Source organism: Eurytemora carolleeae, unplaced genomic scaffold (assembly GCF_000591075.1).
Source record: "Eurytemora carolleeae unplaced genomic scaffold, Eaff_2.0 scaffold178, whole genome shotgun sequence".
Lineage (NCBI taxonomy): Eukaryota > Metazoa > Arthropoda > Copepoda > Calanoida > Temoridae > Eurytemora > Eurytemora carolleeae.
In genome coordinates, this window is record NW_019396294.1 from 146,584 (window position 1) to 165,522 (window position 18,939).

The 18,939-nt window shown below is 34.5% G+C and overlaps 1 protein-coding gene across 1 annotated transcript in view; it reads left to right on the forward strand.

The window, feature by feature from the left end:
• Positions 1–17,875, forward strand: part of LOC111700374 (uncharacterized) — a 23,564-nt gene extending 5,689 nt beyond the window's left edge. The window contains exons 8-34 of the mRNA XM_023471262.1: positions 202–417; positions 1,116–1,304; positions 1,725–2,139; positions 2,201–2,363; positions 3,022–3,070; positions 3,649–3,720; positions 4,209–4,280; positions 4,530–6,138; positions 6,255–6,645; positions 7,650–7,739; positions 8,173–8,227; positions 8,333–8,473; positions 9,223–9,377; positions 9,778–10,085; positions 10,382–10,473; positions 11,318–11,424; positions 12,102–12,180; positions 12,389–12,511; positions 12,966–13,083; positions 14,166–14,233; positions 14,586–14,728; positions 15,115–15,211; positions 15,732–15,842; positions 16,053–16,115; positions 16,953–17,042; positions 17,265–17,339; positions 17,846–17,875. Of these exons, the coding sequence (XP_023327030.1) occupies positions 202–417; positions 1,116–1,304; positions 1,725–2,139; positions 2,201–2,363; positions 3,022–3,070; positions 3,649–3,720; positions 4,209–4,280; positions 4,530–6,138; positions 6,255–6,645; positions 7,650–7,739; positions 8,173–8,227; positions 8,333–8,473; positions 9,223–9,377; positions 9,778–10,085; positions 10,382–10,473; positions 11,318–11,424; positions 12,102–12,180; positions 12,389–12,511; positions 12,966–13,083; positions 14,166–14,233; positions 14,586–14,728; positions 15,115–15,211; positions 15,732–15,842; positions 16,053–16,115; positions 16,953–17,042; positions 17,265–17,339; positions 17,846–17,875 (5,121 nt within the window). The remainder of the gene's footprint in view (positions 1–201; positions 418–1,115; positions 1,305–1,724; positions 2,140–2,200; positions 2,364–3,021; positions 3,071–3,648; positions 3,721–4,208; positions 4,281–4,529; positions 6,139–6,254; positions 6,646–7,649; positions 7,740–8,172; positions 8,228–8,332; positions 8,474–9,222; positions 9,378–9,777; positions 10,086–10,381; positions 10,474–11,317; positions 11,425–12,101; positions 12,181–12,388; positions 12,512–12,965; positions 13,084–14,165; positions 14,234–14,585; positions 14,729–15,114; positions 15,212–15,731; positions 15,843–16,052; positions 16,116–16,952; positions 17,043–17,264; positions 17,340–17,845) is intronic.
• Positions 17,876–18,939: the final 1,064 nt, after the last annotated feature.

Genomic DNA, 18,939 nt, shown 5'->3' on the forward strand with positions numbered 1-18,939 from the left:
GGGGGGGGTATGAAGATCCGTATAAACATAATAAAGATTGCATCAAGACTCAAGAGACGTGTTTTTTCGATCCTTTTTCATACTTTTTACCCAAAAATTTATTAATTTTTCCCAATTCAGAGAATCTCGGTAAAATGATGATTTTTCATAAACGGGGGGAATGATTTTTGAAGAAAATTTACGCTCCTGTACCATATTTAGAACTATCTGAACCTGCTGGGGCAGAAGCTAGCGAGTAGGCGGAAGGACGACGAGGGGGTGGAGCCCCCCAGTAGACAGAGGAGGGAGGAGGAGTGGATTGATGAGAACAAGAAGAAGGAGGCGAGGAGGGAGGAGGAGGAGAGGAAGGAGAAAACTAAAGAGGAAGAAGAGAAGAAGAAGAAGGAAGAAGAGGAGATTGTCGAAACACCGTCGCCGGTAATAAAACGTTTATATTGAAAGAGACTGTCGGTACACCAGGGTACCTTTAATTATAATAATTATAATAATAATAATGTAATGATCGTAATGATCTTTAAACCTCTTTCTAAATAACAATGGGGGAAATTTGAAATTACTAAAAATGAATTTTTAATAAAATGAGCTTTTTATATATCTTTGCAATAAAAAGCAAGTATTTTTTTTCAAAGCCTTTAAAAGTTCTTTCCCAAATATGTCTAATAGGATTGGTATTGGGAACTAAGATTTAAAGAACATGAAAAAGAAAAGAAGAACAAATGAACATTTACAAAAAGTAAACATAGTTTTATAATGTGTATTGTGTCAATGTGTGTGCTGCATGTTAATGCGCTGCGATCTGAAGGTTGTCTGGGGGGTTCCATGTCGGGGGGGTTCATGTCGGGGGGGTTCATGTCTGGGGGTTCCATGTCTTGTTCTTTTTAGATTTTTCTATTACTTCTTGTAAAAAAAGTTAAATGCTGATGAGTTCTGTGGGATGATGTGAGATGTTTCGGTGTACTGTAAAATCCAGAGATAATTTCAAGGATACTCGAGGGGAGGAAAGCTTAAGCTGCCAATTTTCCAGAAGCAATTCTGAGTTGAAGCATTTTTCGAAATGTCTTCTTTAAACAAATAAAAAGAAGTTTTCTAATCTAATCCATTTTTCTTTATTTAAGGTTGAGGAGGAGAAGTCGAATGACAGCAGTAGTAAAAGTCCTAAAGGAGAGAGGAAGCGTGAAGTAAAGAAGGAGAAGAAGGAGAAGAAGAAGAACAAAACAAGTTTAAAGGATTTACAGAATATTCTCCTAGAGGAAGCTAAGAGGAATATTGCAGATAGCAATCCACTTCTTAGTGCTGTCGCTATGGTATAAAGAGTTTGTAATATTAAAAAAGTATAAAATCATTTATATTCTTAAATTCAGCAAATTTTGAACCATTTTTTTCTGCTAAAGTAGAAATAAAAATAAAAAAGTTTTGAAATAGGAGAAGGGAAGGACATTATTTTTCAACAAAATACATATTTACGTGATGGAAACTTTTATTAATTATTTGATCAATGTTTAATTATTTCATGAAATGTACATTATTTGATTTTTTGCCTTGTTTTTATCAATCACTTTTCTTAAAAATCAATTTAAAAAGTAAAACCGCCTGGATATTTGAGAGTTTCCAGAAATGGAACTGTCTTGTGCAGATCGTTTCTCAAGGGCTTCGCAGGGTGCGTTGTTCATGGGTACGTTTCGGTGGCAAGGAGCGCCCCCATTTCATGATAATGATAATTGTAGGTTAGCGGAGGATCTCCTGCTGACTCGGATACTCCGGAGTCAGAGGAGAGAATAACCATCTCCCACAAGACCGGATACATCAACGTCAAGCCGAGGGTCTCCATCGACAACATGGCCGACGAATCATCCTTCGAACCCTCCAGTCCGGCGCGTCGCAGCTCCCTCTCCGGTCCAAACGGCCGCCGATTGTCGAAATCCTCGGATGGTCGAACTAGTACACCGCCGAGGAAAATCCTGCCGAAAACAGAAGATACAGATCGATCGACAGAGTCACCGGCCAATCGGACGAATCATTTGCCGGTCGGGGTAATGGGCGCCGCAGGGTTGTCGAGTAGAATGTCGATGGGTTCTGTAGTTATGTCGAAATCAACAATTGTCGCTTCCTCTAATATGTCTTCTCCGGTCACAATCATAGGTATCATATTTATTTTTCTACATTTTTAGTTTTCTGGAGGTTCCAAAATGCTTTTTTTAAGGTTCGGACAAATCAATTGTTCCTGTGAGCATGCAAACTTTAAACATTCCTGGATCTGTTCCTCTCTCCGTTCCAGGGTCCATTCAAAGCGTTCCATTGAATATTCCTGATCCAATCATGTCTCAGACTATCATTGTTCCTGGAGGACAACAAAACCAAATAAGGTTAGATAACAAGACGTTTCAACCTTTCAAAATAACATTTTTTTTCGAGTTATTTTATTGAAAAATTATTTTTTCCTTTCATCTTTTTAAATCATTTCCCTCCAGTATTTATTTCTACATAATAAGCACACTAAACATATAAAATATTTTTGTTAAGTTTAAAATTCCAAAATCTATAATTCAAAAATTCAAATATGAGTTTATCATTGGACAATTATTTTTCTGTTTAACGAATCAGAAACCACCCTGGTAAGAAAATAAAGAAATCCTGGCGTTACTTATGTTCAGGGGCGTAGATTTTAAAGAAAAATCAAAAGTCGAGATTTAACCTTTTTTTATATTCTTTTAATTAACCCGAAAATTTATTAAATCCCCCATTATTATTAATAATTTTGTCGGACACAAAAACTGAATTGACACTTGTGACGTCAGAATACAGCTGTACTGAGAGTGTTCAAATTCTATTGTACTAGAATCTATCTGAACATACCTAACTTTAGGGTGATAAATATATTAAAATGGAGGGGGGATGATTTTACAAGAAAATATATACCCTTGCAATGTGCTTATGCTCTAGCGTACAGAAATTATGGTTTTACTTATAATATATTAGCTGTAAATAATTGTTAAGATATCTTTTTCATTGTTAAATGTTTAGAATGCCGCTGCAGGTTTCCACTATACCTCTCCAGGTTGGGATGCAAAGTGTAAGTATTTTTTTTTCTGATGATTTTCTTTAGAAAGTTTTTTTATGCCCTTCGGATTTTAAACAGCTTTTTTTATAATGTGAGTAAATTTTATTCTGTTCCTGTTACAAATTGATTTCAAGTGTTGTATTGATTATTAGATTTCAAACGTAGTTTATTGATTAACTGATTTCTGATAAAGTTGATTGATCAATTGATTTATAATGTAGTTTATTGATTAATTGATTTCTGATAAAGTTGATTGATTAATTGATTTCATATGTATTTGATTGGTTAATTGATTTCATATGTATTTGATTTATTAATTGATTTCATATGTATTTGATTTATTAATTGATTTCATATGTATTTGATTGCTTAATTAGTTTCTGAAAAGGTTGATTGATATGTTGATTTCTTGATCTAGTTAATGTATTGATTTGTTTCTGAAGTAGTTGATTGCTGAGTTGATTTATTGTAAAGTTAAATTATTAATTTGTGATGAAGTTGTTGATTATATTGAAAAATTGATTCAGTTCTGAGATAGTTGACAGATTAATTGAATTCTAATGTCGTTGATTGATTGATTGATTGTCTAGGTTGACCTGCAGAATGTTCGTCAGGCTGTACAGGTCGGAGTTCGTCCTTCCACTGGTCAGATAGATTATCAGGTAGGTCACTTGATGGTGCAGGGGGTATTCATTTTTATTATTACTCCCCCCCCCCCCCNCCAATATTATTGTTTTGATGTAGGGTATTCCAATATTATTGTTTTGATGTAGGGTATTCCAATATTATTGTTTTGATGTAGGGTATTCCAATATTATTGTTTTGATGTAGGGTATTCCAATATTATTGTTTTGATGTAGGGTATTCCAATATTATTGTTTTGATGTAGGGTATTCCAATATTATTGTTTTGATGTAGGGTATTCCAATATTATTGTTTTGATGTAGGGTATTCCAATATTATTGTTTTGATGTAGGGTATTCCAATATTATTGTTTTGATGTAGGGTATTCCAATATTATTGTTTTGATGTAGGGTATTCCAATATTATTGTTTTGATGTAGGGTATTCCAATATTATTGTTTTGATGTAGGGTATTCCAATATTATTGTTTTGATGTAGGGTATTCCAATATTATTGTTTTGATGTAGGGTATTCCAATATTATCTTCTGGAGTTCAGTTTGTTCAGCAAAACCAACTTCAGCAACAACAACAACAGCAGGTTTGGGAGTTTTTTATCTAATTTTAAAAACATGAAAATAAATTTTTGATTTTGAGGAGCGTCAAAAAGAGATTAAAAAGGGGTATTTTGGGGGTTATTAGTTTTATGAATCTATTCTATATGGATCAAGAATGTGAATTGGAATATGAAAAGCTAAATGTGTGACATTGAAATAAAAATAGGTATTTAAGGAAGATATTAATTTAGATTTCCTAGTTTTAAGATTTTTATATTATTCTACTTTTTCAGATGTCTCAGACTATTGTAACGGTGCCAAATTATGTTCGTCCTGGATATATTTACTCCCAACCCATCCTGAATAACTCCATGTCCCTGCAGAACCAGGGACGGATCAACCAAACCATCAACGTCTCCGTGTCAGGGATGAACCAGTTGAGCACCAACATGGTCCCACTGTCCGTGAGTCAGGCTCCGGTACAGGAGTACGGTGTAGCTACCCTACCCCAGACAATCACAATGCCGTCAGGAACTACCATTCAGTACAATGTCACGCCGGTCAGTTTGAATCAACCGATATCTACCGGTGCACCGGTCAGTCAGTCCCGGTCCGGGAGTATACCCGCCGTACCGGTGTTTACCGCTTCCACTAGTATTATAGCAACTAATAATCCGCCCCTGCTATCTCCAGGCCCACCCACCCTTTCCCCTCAGATATCCGCCAGATCAATACCCTCCACGGCGGTCAAACACGTCGCCAAGTTAGACAATGGACCGCCGCTGTTAACACCTCCGGTTCGGAAGTCGGAACAGTTAACCAATCCCACGGCGGAAGGGGCGGAAGTTCAATCCCAACCTCTGCGCCCCCTTCAAAGCCAGGGCGGAGACTCCGCCTTTTCTCGAAGCACAACATCACATTCCAACCGAACTACGCCGGCTCAGGCAGTTATTCGGACTCCGTCCGTTCACACCGCATATACTCAGGCGAATACCTATCCCAATATGGCGGGCTCGTATCCGGCTCCGCTCCAGGTTGATCCCTACCAGGGAGCAGCTCATCATACCTACCAGAGCCCTTATCATCAACCTAGTCCTAGCGGATCCTATCATTCCCCGCAGGATTATATACAAGGAATTGCGATGGGATCACCACATCATAATCCTTTGGGATCCCCTAATCGAATGGGATCATCACACGGGAATCCCATGGGCTCGCCGGGTAGTAATCCCATGCTTTCTCCGCATAATCACAATTTAGGATCTCCCAACCATCACCCAATGGAATCATCTCCGCATAGGTATCCAATTGGCTCCCCGCCCCTCTATGCCAGTGCTCCACCCCTGGCGTCCCCCGCATACCCTGGAGCTTATCAACCGACCTACCCCGCCTCTACAGTGCAATACAACTACCCTAGTCAACCAGCTCCACCCCCTCCTGCCCCCATCCAACACTCCCCTCTCACCCCCTCCAGTTCACAGTATAGAAACCTGGAGAAATCCCGTCAGGAGGGATCCAGTTTTTCCGGAGAGAGTAAACCTCAACCTAACCCTGTCTCCAGTAGCAGTATTAATACACAATCTATTATCCAGGTTAAAGAAGAGTCTTTATCTCCGACCCGTGATATTAAACCGCCGGAAACAATTTTAAAAGACTCAAAACCTTCCACGGAGAAGTACTCCTCAATGACTAAGAAAAAATCTGAAAAGTTTGGAAAATCTAAAACTACTTCCCTGACGCACAAACCTATTACGCATTTCAATGTTGAGGACGATAAAAGTAGTCCGTACGCATTTGACTTTGAGAGTTCGGAGGCAACTCCTCAGATTCCGTTTAGAAAATCCTCTTCTCCGCTTAAACCTCCGTCGATGATCAAGAAATCAAAAGTCAACCTTGCTGCAGGTAATAATAAAATGATTTGATATTTTTCTATCTTTGTTATTAATATTTTGTACATGATAAAAAAAAACTTGCTTTGTTGCGTATTTCGTTTTGCCAGCTTTAGTCTTATTTCATAGGTAAAGGTGTTGACAGAAGCTGGAATACCCCTGTCTCCGAGACCTCCAAACCCCAACCTGGAAATTCCAACTCCCGAACCTCCAGCAGTAACCGGGAGGATCGGAGGCAGGATGAGGACGGGAGTTCAAGTGACAACGAAACAACATATTTCATCCCGCTGCAAACCTCGGGTCAGTCCTTTGGTGTGGCGGTCAAGCTAGGTACAGACGGTCCTAGCGGTCCTAATCAGAAGGTGATAATGACCGCTAAGCTGGTGACAAACCCCTCGAAGAAACCGATGAATGCGAAGATACTCGGGAGTAAAACGACGGAGTCTAAGAGTAATCATTCTCCGCTGGAGACGGAGGAGAGGTTGAGTAGTACTCCGGTTAAGGAACCAATTACTCCGAGGTGAGTTTTATGAGGGGGAGGGAGGGGATTTCATTCAGGAAATGGGTGAATCTATTTGGCACTTTTGATAAAAATGCTCAAATCCACCTTGCAACAGTTCTAAAGCTTTATTTTATACAAAAAAAATTGAGAATTTTGTTTAAATGTTCAATTTTTTACATTTTTGCTTTTTTGTGTAAATCAAATCACTAATGTAAGCAAGAAAAAAGTGTCCTCAAAACAAATTAAGATGATAATCAAAATATCCGTCTTGAAGCACTAAGTTCAGAAACGTTAAATTCGTAAAAATCCCTTAAAAATTAAGCAAATTATAAGCAAAAAAAACGATTTTTTGGAAAGATGTTTGCCTGAGTAGTTTGTATCGAAAAAAACTATTTTTTTATCCATAAATGAAAAACGTTGAACTAGATGCACGGTATTTTGCAGTTCAAGGTGCATTTTTTTAAACCCATATCAACATTCAACGTGTTTTAAACAAATTGAAAAATCGACATTCGTTGTTTTTTTAAATCTTCATTTTCTGAATGGGTTTTGACTTTTTCAATTTTTCTCTTTTACAAATGTTGCTTCTAATTTGCCACTGTACGATAAAGGATTGACATTTGTCGATAAAATAGTTTAACCCTTAATTCAAGGGTTATGAATTTATGAACTTATAACCCTGATTGTCAAACATTTCTTAAAAGGATTAACCTTAAGTAACATTCCATCTAAAGATGACCATGACAGATTTACAACATTACCCTTTGATCCTCATCAATTATGTAGAAGTTTTCTAGCTGGGAAAAATGTTTGATTCTAAAAATTGCCTCCATTGTTTCTGTAACATATATACGTAGTTCACTCTAAAACGGTAAGAGAAACCACATTTGAAAATAATCAATTTGAAAAGAAAAAAAAACATTTTTTCTCGATCGGACATGCCATTCTGTAGATTAAATAAGAAACCTTGATGTGTTTAATTTTAGAGAACGATATAATTTTTTTAATTTGAAATTTTTTAGAAAACTTCGGATGCCAGTAGCTAGTCCTATATCTCCTAGTTATCCCTTGGATTCAAGTATATCACCTATATCGGATAAACCTAGACCTAGGTGAGTTACTTTATTCATGGAAATTAATAATGCTTGAAGTTGCCTGTTTTTTTTTTAATATTTATTGTTTAAAGTATAATTCAATATAAATGAGAACAATGTCAGTGACATATTACTCCATTGCTTGATTTTTTTTATTCTCAGATTTACTTGTTTTAAAATTCCGGATTTACTTGGTTTAAAATTCCGGATTAACTTGTTTTCTAATTCCGGGTTCACTTGTTTTAAAATTCCGTATTTACTGGTTATATATCCCGAATATGCAGATTTAGTTCTAATAGTAAAATTAAATCTATTTCTTACATTATATCATTAAAAAATATTCTTTGAAACTGGGAGTAAAAAAAAATTTTTATCGAGTTTAGAAACCGAACATCTCGAGTGAAAAAGTAGGGTTCAGTATAATCGGAAATTGATAGAATGTTGTATTTAGGATGCGTCGAACTGATGACGGAATTGACTTGCAACCACCTTCTGTTCAATCCAAGGAAAACATTAAAAATATAAAAATTCTCTTATTAATATATATTTAACATTTTAATAATATTTTATAAAGAAATCTTGGATATAATTTTTTATGGTTTAATCTGCAGGAGCCTTTTCCTACTGGCGGGAAGAAGCGTCCAATATGTTTGATCGGAAATGTAAACACTGGAAACCGGTTTCCTCGTCTGGGTCAACACGCGCAGATGATGGAAGCTCCAACATTCCGGCCAACCGAGGCCGAATTTCAGGGATGCAATAATGTTTACAAATATAATAAGCACCCACTCCCCCTCCCACCACCAGGTTTATCTTGTATTATTTGAATGAGAAATTATGGGGAACCCTCATTTCTTACATTATTTGGTCCATCCAAAACAAACCTGTTTTTTACTTCGTTTTTTGTAATTGTCCTTTGAACCATCGCGTTTTTGTTTAATTTTCCCATTTAAATATCGCCTTTTTACAAAATTTTCCAAATTAAACATCGCTTTTAAAAAAAAATTTTCATTTAAACATCGCCTTTTTTAAATTTTCCCATTTAAACATCGCCTTTTTATAAAATGTTCCCATTTAACCATCGCGTATCTGTTGAGTTCTCCCATTTAACCATCGCGTTTTTGTTGAATTCTCCCTTTTAAACGTCGCCTTTTTATTAAATTTTCCCATTTAAACATCGCCTTTTTATAAGATTTTCCCTTCAAATCTCGCTTTTTATCGAGTTTTCCGTTTAAATCTCACCTTTTTATTAAATTTTCTCATTTAAACGTCGCCTTTTTATTAAATTTTCCGTTTAAACATCGCCATTTTATTAAATTTTCCCTTTAAACCTCGCTTTTTATTGAATTTTCCCTTTAAGCCTCGCTTTTTATTGAATTTTCCTATTTACACATCGCCTTTTTATTGAATTTTCCCTTTAAACCTCACCTTTTATCATATTTTTTCTGCAATCATCGCCGCTGTATTAAATTTTCTATTTAAACATTGCCTTCTGTCGCAGGACCCCATCCGCTACATTCAGAAGATTCGGCGACACGCTGAACAGTTCGGCATATGCAAAATCGTCCCTCCGCCCAGCTTCAAGCCGGAGTGTAATGTGGAGGACGATTTACGGTTCACGGCGTATAATCAGTATATTAACCGAATGTTCAGTAGGTTAGTCTGAAAATCAATCAATCAACTGATGATTTAATTACTTTTATTTTAATCAATTAAAAATATGCAATTTTTATCATATAAAAGGTTTAGTCCATTACAGGAAACGTAGCATTTAAGTCACAGATTTAAGACCCAAAAGTTCTAACCTATGAATTTAGTAGTTTTAATTAAGGTTTAATGAAGTTTAAAGATCATCAACTTAAGATCTTTCTTTCACTAACATCAAGAGCTTATGCTTGATTAATATATACATTACAAATTTAATGTGTTAAACTCGAATTATTCAAAATGTTCAGCTCTTGTTATGGAGGCAACCTATTCAGTATCTTTTTAATAAATAATTCACGAATTTTAAGAATCTTAAAACTGGTGCATTTTCTATATCTTCTTTGTTTAGATGGGGTCCTAACTCTAAAGAAACTGCTGCTATCAAAAAGTACCTGGAGACTCAAAATGTGGACACTCGAGCCCACCCCCTGGTTGGTGGGCTTGAGGTCGACCTCCCCGCCCTCTACCATGCCGTCCAGAGCTTCGGCGGCCTCTCAGAGGTTATCCAAAAGAAGAAATGGGGTAAAATTGCGGAATATCTGCGCGTGGCGCGCGGCACCCATGCTTCGGGGAGCAAGTTGGATGATATGTATGTAAAATGGCTGCTTCCGTACGATACTTTGTCAAACGTTGAAAGAGAAGAACTCTTAAGATTAGGTAAATTACAAAGCTAATTAACAAAATTTAAAAATAATTTCAAGTTGTCTTGATAGCAAAACCTTGTTTTTATTTTTTGATTTTTTATTATAATTTTTCTCAATGAAGTTTTTTTTAAGGAAATAAAACTTTTGTGAATAAAAATTAATTTTTGGAAAAAAGTCTCTAAAAAGGCAAAAAATGGCTTAAGGTTGATGTTGATTCACGAAAATATATTCTTAATACCTATAAATATCTATATCGATTTAACAAGTTATCACTAGTTGAATTTCGTGTTTAGTCCCTTTATATTGTAGTTGAGGAGGAGTGGGCCGAGCAGAGCAGAGACAGGGCGGAGAAGTCTAGGTTGAAAGAGGAGAATACAGAACTAGACAACCAGGAGGATGAGGTACAGATATTTTTTATCCTGAGGCCGAATCTAAAGAATTTGAACCTCGACTTAAATTTAAGCCGCGGCTCTAATATGGTTGGTTCCGCTTAAAATTGTATTCAATGTTTTAAGATTTAAGCCGGCGCTCAATTGAACCCGGTTTTTGGTGGATTTGAGACACGGCTTAAATTCATTGAATTCGGATTAGGTCACTAATTATTTCCCGTCTCAATATTTTAATATTTTTCTAAATAATTTTCCCGGTAGATCCATCGAACATTGAACAGAGAAGAATATGCGGTAAAACTAAAACCGAAAATAAACATGGGTGACATAATTTTAAGTTTGAACAAAACTTTAAATAATGTGGGGTGAGGGTGTGGGAAGGCCTCCCCCCCCCCGCCCGTTTGAATGTTTACCGTTTGCGAAAAAAAGAAGAATATTTTCTGTGGAAATGATTAAAAGAGTCTAAAATATCGCTAAAACATTATAAATATCACACATTTTGTTTAAATGAGGTTAAACGCAATAATTTTTTATTCTATATCAAGATCTAACCCATTAGTATGTTTTAAAATTGTCTTAGGGCTTATGACGCTTTTTTTCTTGACATTTTGACTTTCTAATTAAAATTACCTATCGTTCGCTAAATCGCCAGGTTTTGTCCAAGTCGTTCAAGAAGCTTCAGAAATAAAATGAGTTCTATGAATTAGAAGATAAATTTGTTGGTTAAAAGCGACTTGATGCCGTAATTGGGATAGAATTGAATCTCTAACCCGAAAGAAGGATGCTTCAAGCAATCCCTGTACAAAAGTTTCGATTTCATTTTATTTGATCGTGACTAATGGTAGAATATATCCAGGACGAAGAAGAAGAGGAAGATGATATGGAGGCGGTTGTAAAGGGGAAATCCACCAGTTTAGCGGCATTTTATAGATTATCAAGAAACCTGCTTTCAACAGTTTTTAGGTAAACAAAGCAGCTAAGATTTGGCTAAACATTTTTTCTAGCTAGAACTTTTCCCCAGCATTTCTGTAGCAGAAATTCGCAATTTCACTTTTTAGAAAATCCATAATTGATGCAATGTGAAATTTTACTAAGGAAGGGGCATGACGCATTTTTATTCTGTGCTGCTGCGGGCAGAACAAAGCAAGAAGACGCCAATAGAAACGAAGAGTGTCTGCGGCGGTGGGAATATGAATTATTTCTGCATGTCCCAACATGGGGTTTCAAACGTTCCGAATTGCCGAATCCATAGCCAAAAGAAAAAATAGCGTTGGTTAAATGTATAATGGAAATTTTACGGGTACGGGAACTTTTCGTTAATTATCTGAAGATGAAGGACGAAAGTACATGGTTTAAATATTTTGTGTTGCTCTAGTTTATTCCTCTGATTGATTGCCACTAGGTTTGGTATAAATTACTGATATGCAAAAAAAAAACTTACGCTAACCTTGAATTTATAAAACAATTGCGAATTTTCATTGATTAAGTGTTTAAGTGGTTAAATAACAGATTAACGAAATGAATAAATAATTGACTTAATATGTGAGTAATTGATTAAAGGACTGATAGATGAATTAAATAATTGTATGATAAAGTGGTTGATTGATTGATTGATTGACTAATATTTATTTGTCTTCCAGGGATGTAGAGGACCCAGCTCCACATGAGGCTGAGGACGAATACTGGAAGATTGTGGCGGACAAGGACGTTCATATGCAGGTCTTTTACCAGGACAGGACAGGACAGGACAGGACAGGACAGGACAGGACAGGACAGGACAGGACAGGACAGGACAGGACAGGACAGGACAGGACAGGACAGGACAGGAAGACATTTTAATCAATATTCAATGTTTTCACGATTATTATCATTTTCATTAGTATTATTATCATTTTCATTATCATTATCGAAAATATTTATTGTGTAGGTATGCCAGGGTAGTATTGATACTGGTATACTGGGATATGGGTTCCCTGTTAGAAACTCTCAGTACTCCACCCACCCCTGGAACCTCAAGAACCTAACAAAGAACCAAAGATCTGTTCTCCAGGTACTAATTTTTAAAAATATTTAAACAATAAGATTCTATTTGCCTTCTTTTCTATAGTCAAGGGTGGTAATTTCATAGGACCTCCAAATTAATGAATGACATACCCGATAATGGTAACCTATTAGCAATTTATCGTAGCCCTCAGTCTTCAAGACTCATTTACAGAGAACCTCAAATAATCAGTTATCAGATGGAACAGCAAGGATAACTCATTCATTTTTACTCGGACGAAGGTTAACATGACACTTTATAAACGATGTGTCAGTAAAAAATACATATATAGTCCCTTTGATTACTAAGAAGTGGTTCCAAGAAATTCGGAACTTCTAAATTCAATTGATGAAATTCATTAGATTTTCTTCGTTTGATTGAATACAAAAATGTCTATGGCCAATGTGTGCAATGCATTCAATGCATTATCCATGTATATACTAAACTAATATTCTCTGTGTAGGCAATGGGAAGTGTAATGGGAGTAACCGTTCCAACCCTTCATGTTGGTATGCTGTTTACCAGCAGTTGTTGGTACAGAGATCCACATGGTTTACCCTGGATAGAATACCTACATACAGGTATATATATATATATTTATATAGTATGCTGTTTACCAGCAGTTGTTGGTACAGAGATCCACATGGTTTACCCTGGATAGAATACCTACATACAGGTATATATAGATATTTATATAGTATGCTGTTTACCAGCAGTTGTTGGTACAGAGATCCACATGGTTTACCCTGGATAGAATACCTACATACAGGTATATATAGATATTTATATAGTATGCTGTTTACCAGCAGTTGTTGGTACAGAGATCCAGATGGTTTACCCTGGATAGAATACCTACATACAGGTAAATATATATATATTTATATAGTATGCTGTTTACCAGTAGTTGTTGGTACAGAGATCCACATGGTTTACCTTGGATAGAATACCTACATACAGGTATATATAGATATTTACATAGTATGCTGTTCACCAGCCGTTGTTGGGTTAGAGATTTACATGGTTTACCCTGAGGTCGAATTTAGAGAATTTGAGCCCCGGCTTAATTTTGAGACGCGACTCAAATATGGTTTGTTCCACTTAAAATGTATTCAATGTTTCAAGATTTATGCCGGCGGCGCTCAATTGAAACCGGTTTTGGCGGATTTGAGACGCGACTCAAATTCATCAAATTCGGACTCTGGATAGAATATTTACATACAGTTTTATGCATATATATTTAAACGGAGGGAGCTCAAGCCTACAACCTAGATTGAAGGTTTGACAGCAATTATTATTATTATTATTATTATTATTTATATATATACAGGGTGAGTAAAAAAAATGTGATTAGCTTAGTCTTTATGAAATTCTTATGAATGGAATTTTTGCAATATTTTGGGATGTTGTTTTAATTTTTGCAATATTTTGGGATATTGTTTTAACTTTTGCAATATTTTGGGATATTGATTTAATTTTTGCAATATTTTGGGATATTGTTTTAATTTTTGCAATATTTTGGGATATTGTTTTGATTTTTGCAATATTTTGGGATATTGTTTTGATTTTTGCAATATTTTGGGATATTGTTTTAATTTTTGCAATATTTTGGGATATTGTTTTAATTTGTCCGAAAAAGTATTTTTATCTATTTTATCTCTTTAAGGGTCTGCTAAGATCTGGTATGGTATCCCTGATCATCATTCCTTGGCCTTCTATACTGCAATGAAACAGGTAAGCACTAAGCAACCCTTTGTTTGATTAAAGAGACTGTCTACTGAATTCAAATGACCCTCTATATAAAAACATGCTTGATTCACACCAGTTCCTTCAGAATTAATATGATGGAGATGTTCTTGTTTTCCTAGTAAGGGACAAAAAATTGACAAAATTTATTTCCTTTTTTAAGATAGAAAAATAACAATATCTTTCTCTTAGTGATTAAGTTGTTCGATAGGTTTATTTTTAAACAGCTTTGCATGCTTCCGTGATTTAAAAACGAAAATTATTAAGGAAGGCTTTAATTGCTGAAATTTAACTTAAAATGAATTATAATTGAGTTTTTAATAATATTATTATTTTAAAGTTGGTTCCAAGTTTCTGTAAGAACCGTAAGATCTGGTTACCAAGTGATACAACCATGGTGTCTCCGTCTCTTCTCGTCAAACACGGCGTCTCAGTCTCAAGGGCAGTTCAGCAGCCCGGTCAGTTCATTGTTATCTTCCCCAGGTAGGAGGCTCACACCTCATAGTGGATAGTTATTATTATTATTATTATTATTATTACCAATTAACCTACAGTCAAAGAATAATATCCTGTAGGCTATGTTACGTCAAGCTCCAGCCACTTACCTGTTGTTGCTTGGGTCATATCTGGTTTGATCTTTATTAGGATTCAGTGTGTATGCCAGATATGTAAGGAGACTTAAAAAATGCTTTAAATAACATTTTTGAACAGAACACTCGTTAGTTAGAAAAAATTTGGAAAAAATTGAAATAAAATAATTTTATAAAAAGATTTATTTTTATTTCTTTATCTTCAAAATTGTTAGATTTAAGTAGTCAGTAAAACGTGATGAAAACTATATTTATCGGATCTAATTGAAATATATTTAGGTCGTATACGAGCAGTGTTAGCACAGGGTACTGTGTCTCTGAATCTGTTTACTTTGCTACCAGTAGTTGGCTAGATGAGGCAGACATCATCTTTCAGGTTAGTTGGACTGCTTGCTGTACTGCACTGTACTGTACTGTACTGTACTGTTCTGTACTGTACTGTACTGTACTGTACTGTACTGTACTGTATTGTACTGTACTGTGTTACAGAATTATACATCTGTGTTTTTTATAATTATTATCTAGCTTCAAAAAAAGGTTTAGACCTGATAATTAAGGCATTTAGGCGGAACATTTTTTTATTCAGCTTTTGGTAAGTTATTTGGATAAGAGGTCAATTACCTCCATATTTAACCCATTTTGGGGGTTTATGAACGTCAACATATAAGTCAGTATGGAGTTCAATGACCTCAGATTCATATAAAGTTTCATCATTCGTGCATATGTGACGAAATAACGTCTAAATGAATGAGTATGGCCTACTATCTAAATTTTAGGGCAGAACTTTCCCTCCCTTCTTTTCTCATTTAGATTACAACCCTGGAATTAATTTTCTATTATCGATCAACTAAAAATGAATCCTCTGAAAATGAGATTAAATCAAATTTTATTTTTAGGATATCAAAGACTCAATGGAGCCAATGATGTTCCCGTTGGAGAAAATGTTGTTTGCAGTTTCTAAATTCAAAGGAGCGACAAAAAATACATTACTGAATATTAAACCAAAGGTATAGTTTCTAAATTCAAAGGAATGAAAATGAAAATCAATAATTTCTTAGGTTACAATTTTTATTATTTTCATTATTTTCAATGTGCATAGTTTTTAAAATTCAATAATTGCCAATTCAAAAAATGTAAAAAAAAATTTATATTTGTAATTTTTTCATATTTCATAATTATTAAAATATTTTATATTTCATCATTTTCCTATTTCACAGATTGCTTTGATTGTTAGTCGGGAAATAGCTCTCCGAGAGAAGATTGCTGGTTTAGGAGTTAAGGTTAGATTTGCTAGCTTAACTATTTGTTAAGCTATGGAACTTTTTTGGGTGCATCCTGACACTTGTTTCAGTCTTGATTATAACTTTCAATTATTGCTGTTCATGCCACTAATTTTTCTTCGTATAACGTACTACTAAAAATATTTCATCATTGGATACCAACATTTTTTTTTTAAATTTTGACCAACTTTAAACATTCTTGGGTCACTTGATGACCTACAAAAAGATCTCAGCCGAACGGCTTCGTCTTTTATAGACGTCAAGAAGATAAAATCAGACCAATTTTACACTCAGACAGACAAGCAGAATTTTACACTGAGACAGAAAGCACAATTTTACACTCAGACAGCACAATTTTACACTCAGACAGACAAGCACAATTTTACACTCAGACAGATAAGCCCAATTTTACAATCAGACAGACAAGCAAAATTTTACACTCAGGCCGACAAGCATAATTTTCAATATTTATTTTCTTAGATATATAGATATAGATAGATATATATTTCGGCTAACATTATAATAAATACATTTTACATTTTATAATTTTTTACTAAATAATTATTAGCCAGGGCTACAGCCTATCCATTTCTGGTTGTTTTGATTGGCTGGCCCTACAAAGTTTTATAGATACATTTTATTTTTTAAAATTCACAAATAACGAATACATTACACAGTTCACAAAGTAATTTTTTAAAAAAAGGGAAAAAAGAAGGATGGGTGAATAGCAAAAGGAAAAAGGGAAGAGAAGGAGAAACCCCATCACTAAAAAAATCCAATTTTTGTAGATAATATGTTACAGAGTGGTTTACATCTTGAATATGTTATTTTTTTTAGAAGTTTGAACGTTTAAAGCTAGAGAGGAAAGGGGAGGAGGATGATGAATATGAGTGCGCAGTCTGCAATGCAAACCTTTATCTATCACTGGTATACATTTTCTATCTTTTATATAAATCACTATTCCAACTAGTTTAACTCCAATCTCCAAACTCTTGTGTCTAATTTCAAATATCTTATCTCTAATACCTGATCTCTTAGCTCCTATCTTTCATCTCTTAAATCACTTATCTCTAATCTCTAGTTTTTTATCTCTTAATTTCTAATTTTTTGTTTCTTATTTATCTCAAATGTCTAATCTGTAATTCCCAGATCGGAAATGAGGAAGAAGAATCAACCTTCTGCCTGCTGCATGGTATTCAGCATATCCAGGGGAACAAGAAGAAGGTAAACAGAAACTTTTTCAATCTTATGATTTGTATATTCATGGTTATCCACAAAGTAATAGACTGCAGAGACGACTGTACGTAATTTACATTGTCTGCTTCATTATATTTATAATTCCCTTGTAAACTACCTTGGAACCGTCATATCTAGTGAGTTTCAGGTCGTCTTTACAGTCTCCTCATCTTTTGTGGATAACCCTATATCATATTCTAAATTTTGCTTTTCTGTTTCTTAGGTTGTAAGGCTATTATTGTTGTATAAATACCGTAATTAATTGATTAATTAATTAATTTTTTCAAGTTTTTGTACTGTCCCTTTTAGTTTAGTTTAGTTGGAAAATTACATGGTTATGTTTATGTTTACTTAAAGAAGTTTATGTTATGTTCAGTGGAAGCAGTGTATGTTTATGTTTAAATAAAGCACTGTTTGTTTCTGTTTAATTGAAGCAGTGTATGTTTAGGTGAAGCAGTGTATGTTTCTGTTTAATTGAAGCCGTGTATGTTTAGTTGAAGCAGTGTATGTTTATGTTTAATTAAAGCACTGTTTGTTTCTGTTTAATTAAAGCAGTGTATGTTTAGTTGAAGCAGTGTATGTTTATGTTCAGTTGAAGCAGTGTATGTTTATATTTAGTTGAAGCAGTGTATGTTTATGTTAAGTTGAACCAGCGTGTGTTTATGCTTAGTTTAATCAGTGTAGGTTTATGTTTAGTTGAAGCAGTGTATGTTTATGTTTAGTTGAAGCAGTGTATGTTTATGTTTAGTTGAAGCAGTGTATGTTTATGTTTAGTTGAAGCAGNGGGGGGGGGGGGGATTTTATAATGAACGTAATTTTTATTTTTTCAAATTAAGTGATTTAATAAAAAAATACTTTCTTTTAATATGTATTTGGATTTAGATACGAACTAAACTTAAAAACAAGAATTCATGTAAAAATCCAGATACGTTTAAATATTTCAATTTGATTGATTTAAAATGACATCTTTTTATTTATTGTATATTTTACGAAATTATTTCAGTGATGCAGTTGTTAGCACTTGCAATATTTTATATCAATTATATCTATTTTATATCTAAAATTATTCGGTTTCCTTGAAGTTAATATATGTTTTAAGGGAATTATAAAATAATTAAAGTTTATTTTTGTTTTATTTTTAAATGTAGAAAGTTGTTTTAAAATTATAAAAGGGGAAAAAGGATAAAATCATGAATTGGAAGAAATTTTTCTGCGAATTGCTAATAGAGATATTAGGGTGTCCCACGAAACATGACACTATCAAGCTACTTGAAGATCGTCTTTGATCCTTGAACTAGTTTGCAGCATTTAATAGTAAACCTGATTTTAGAAGTATAGGTCTCGAGTTTATTATTTCATAATAACCCTAGTCATGGCATTTCCAAAATGAAGTCTGTCTTTTTTGTGCTTTCAATATTACATTGTTGGCCGCGTCTGTGGAGAAAAGTTATGAAGTGATAACACCCTCGAAACATTATTGTTTTCGTGATTTATTAATAACAATTAATCAAAAAAGCATAATTTGTACTACAGGGTGTTCCAATAAACATGGAAATTGAGTGACGACTTGAAAGTCTTTCTTCGATTT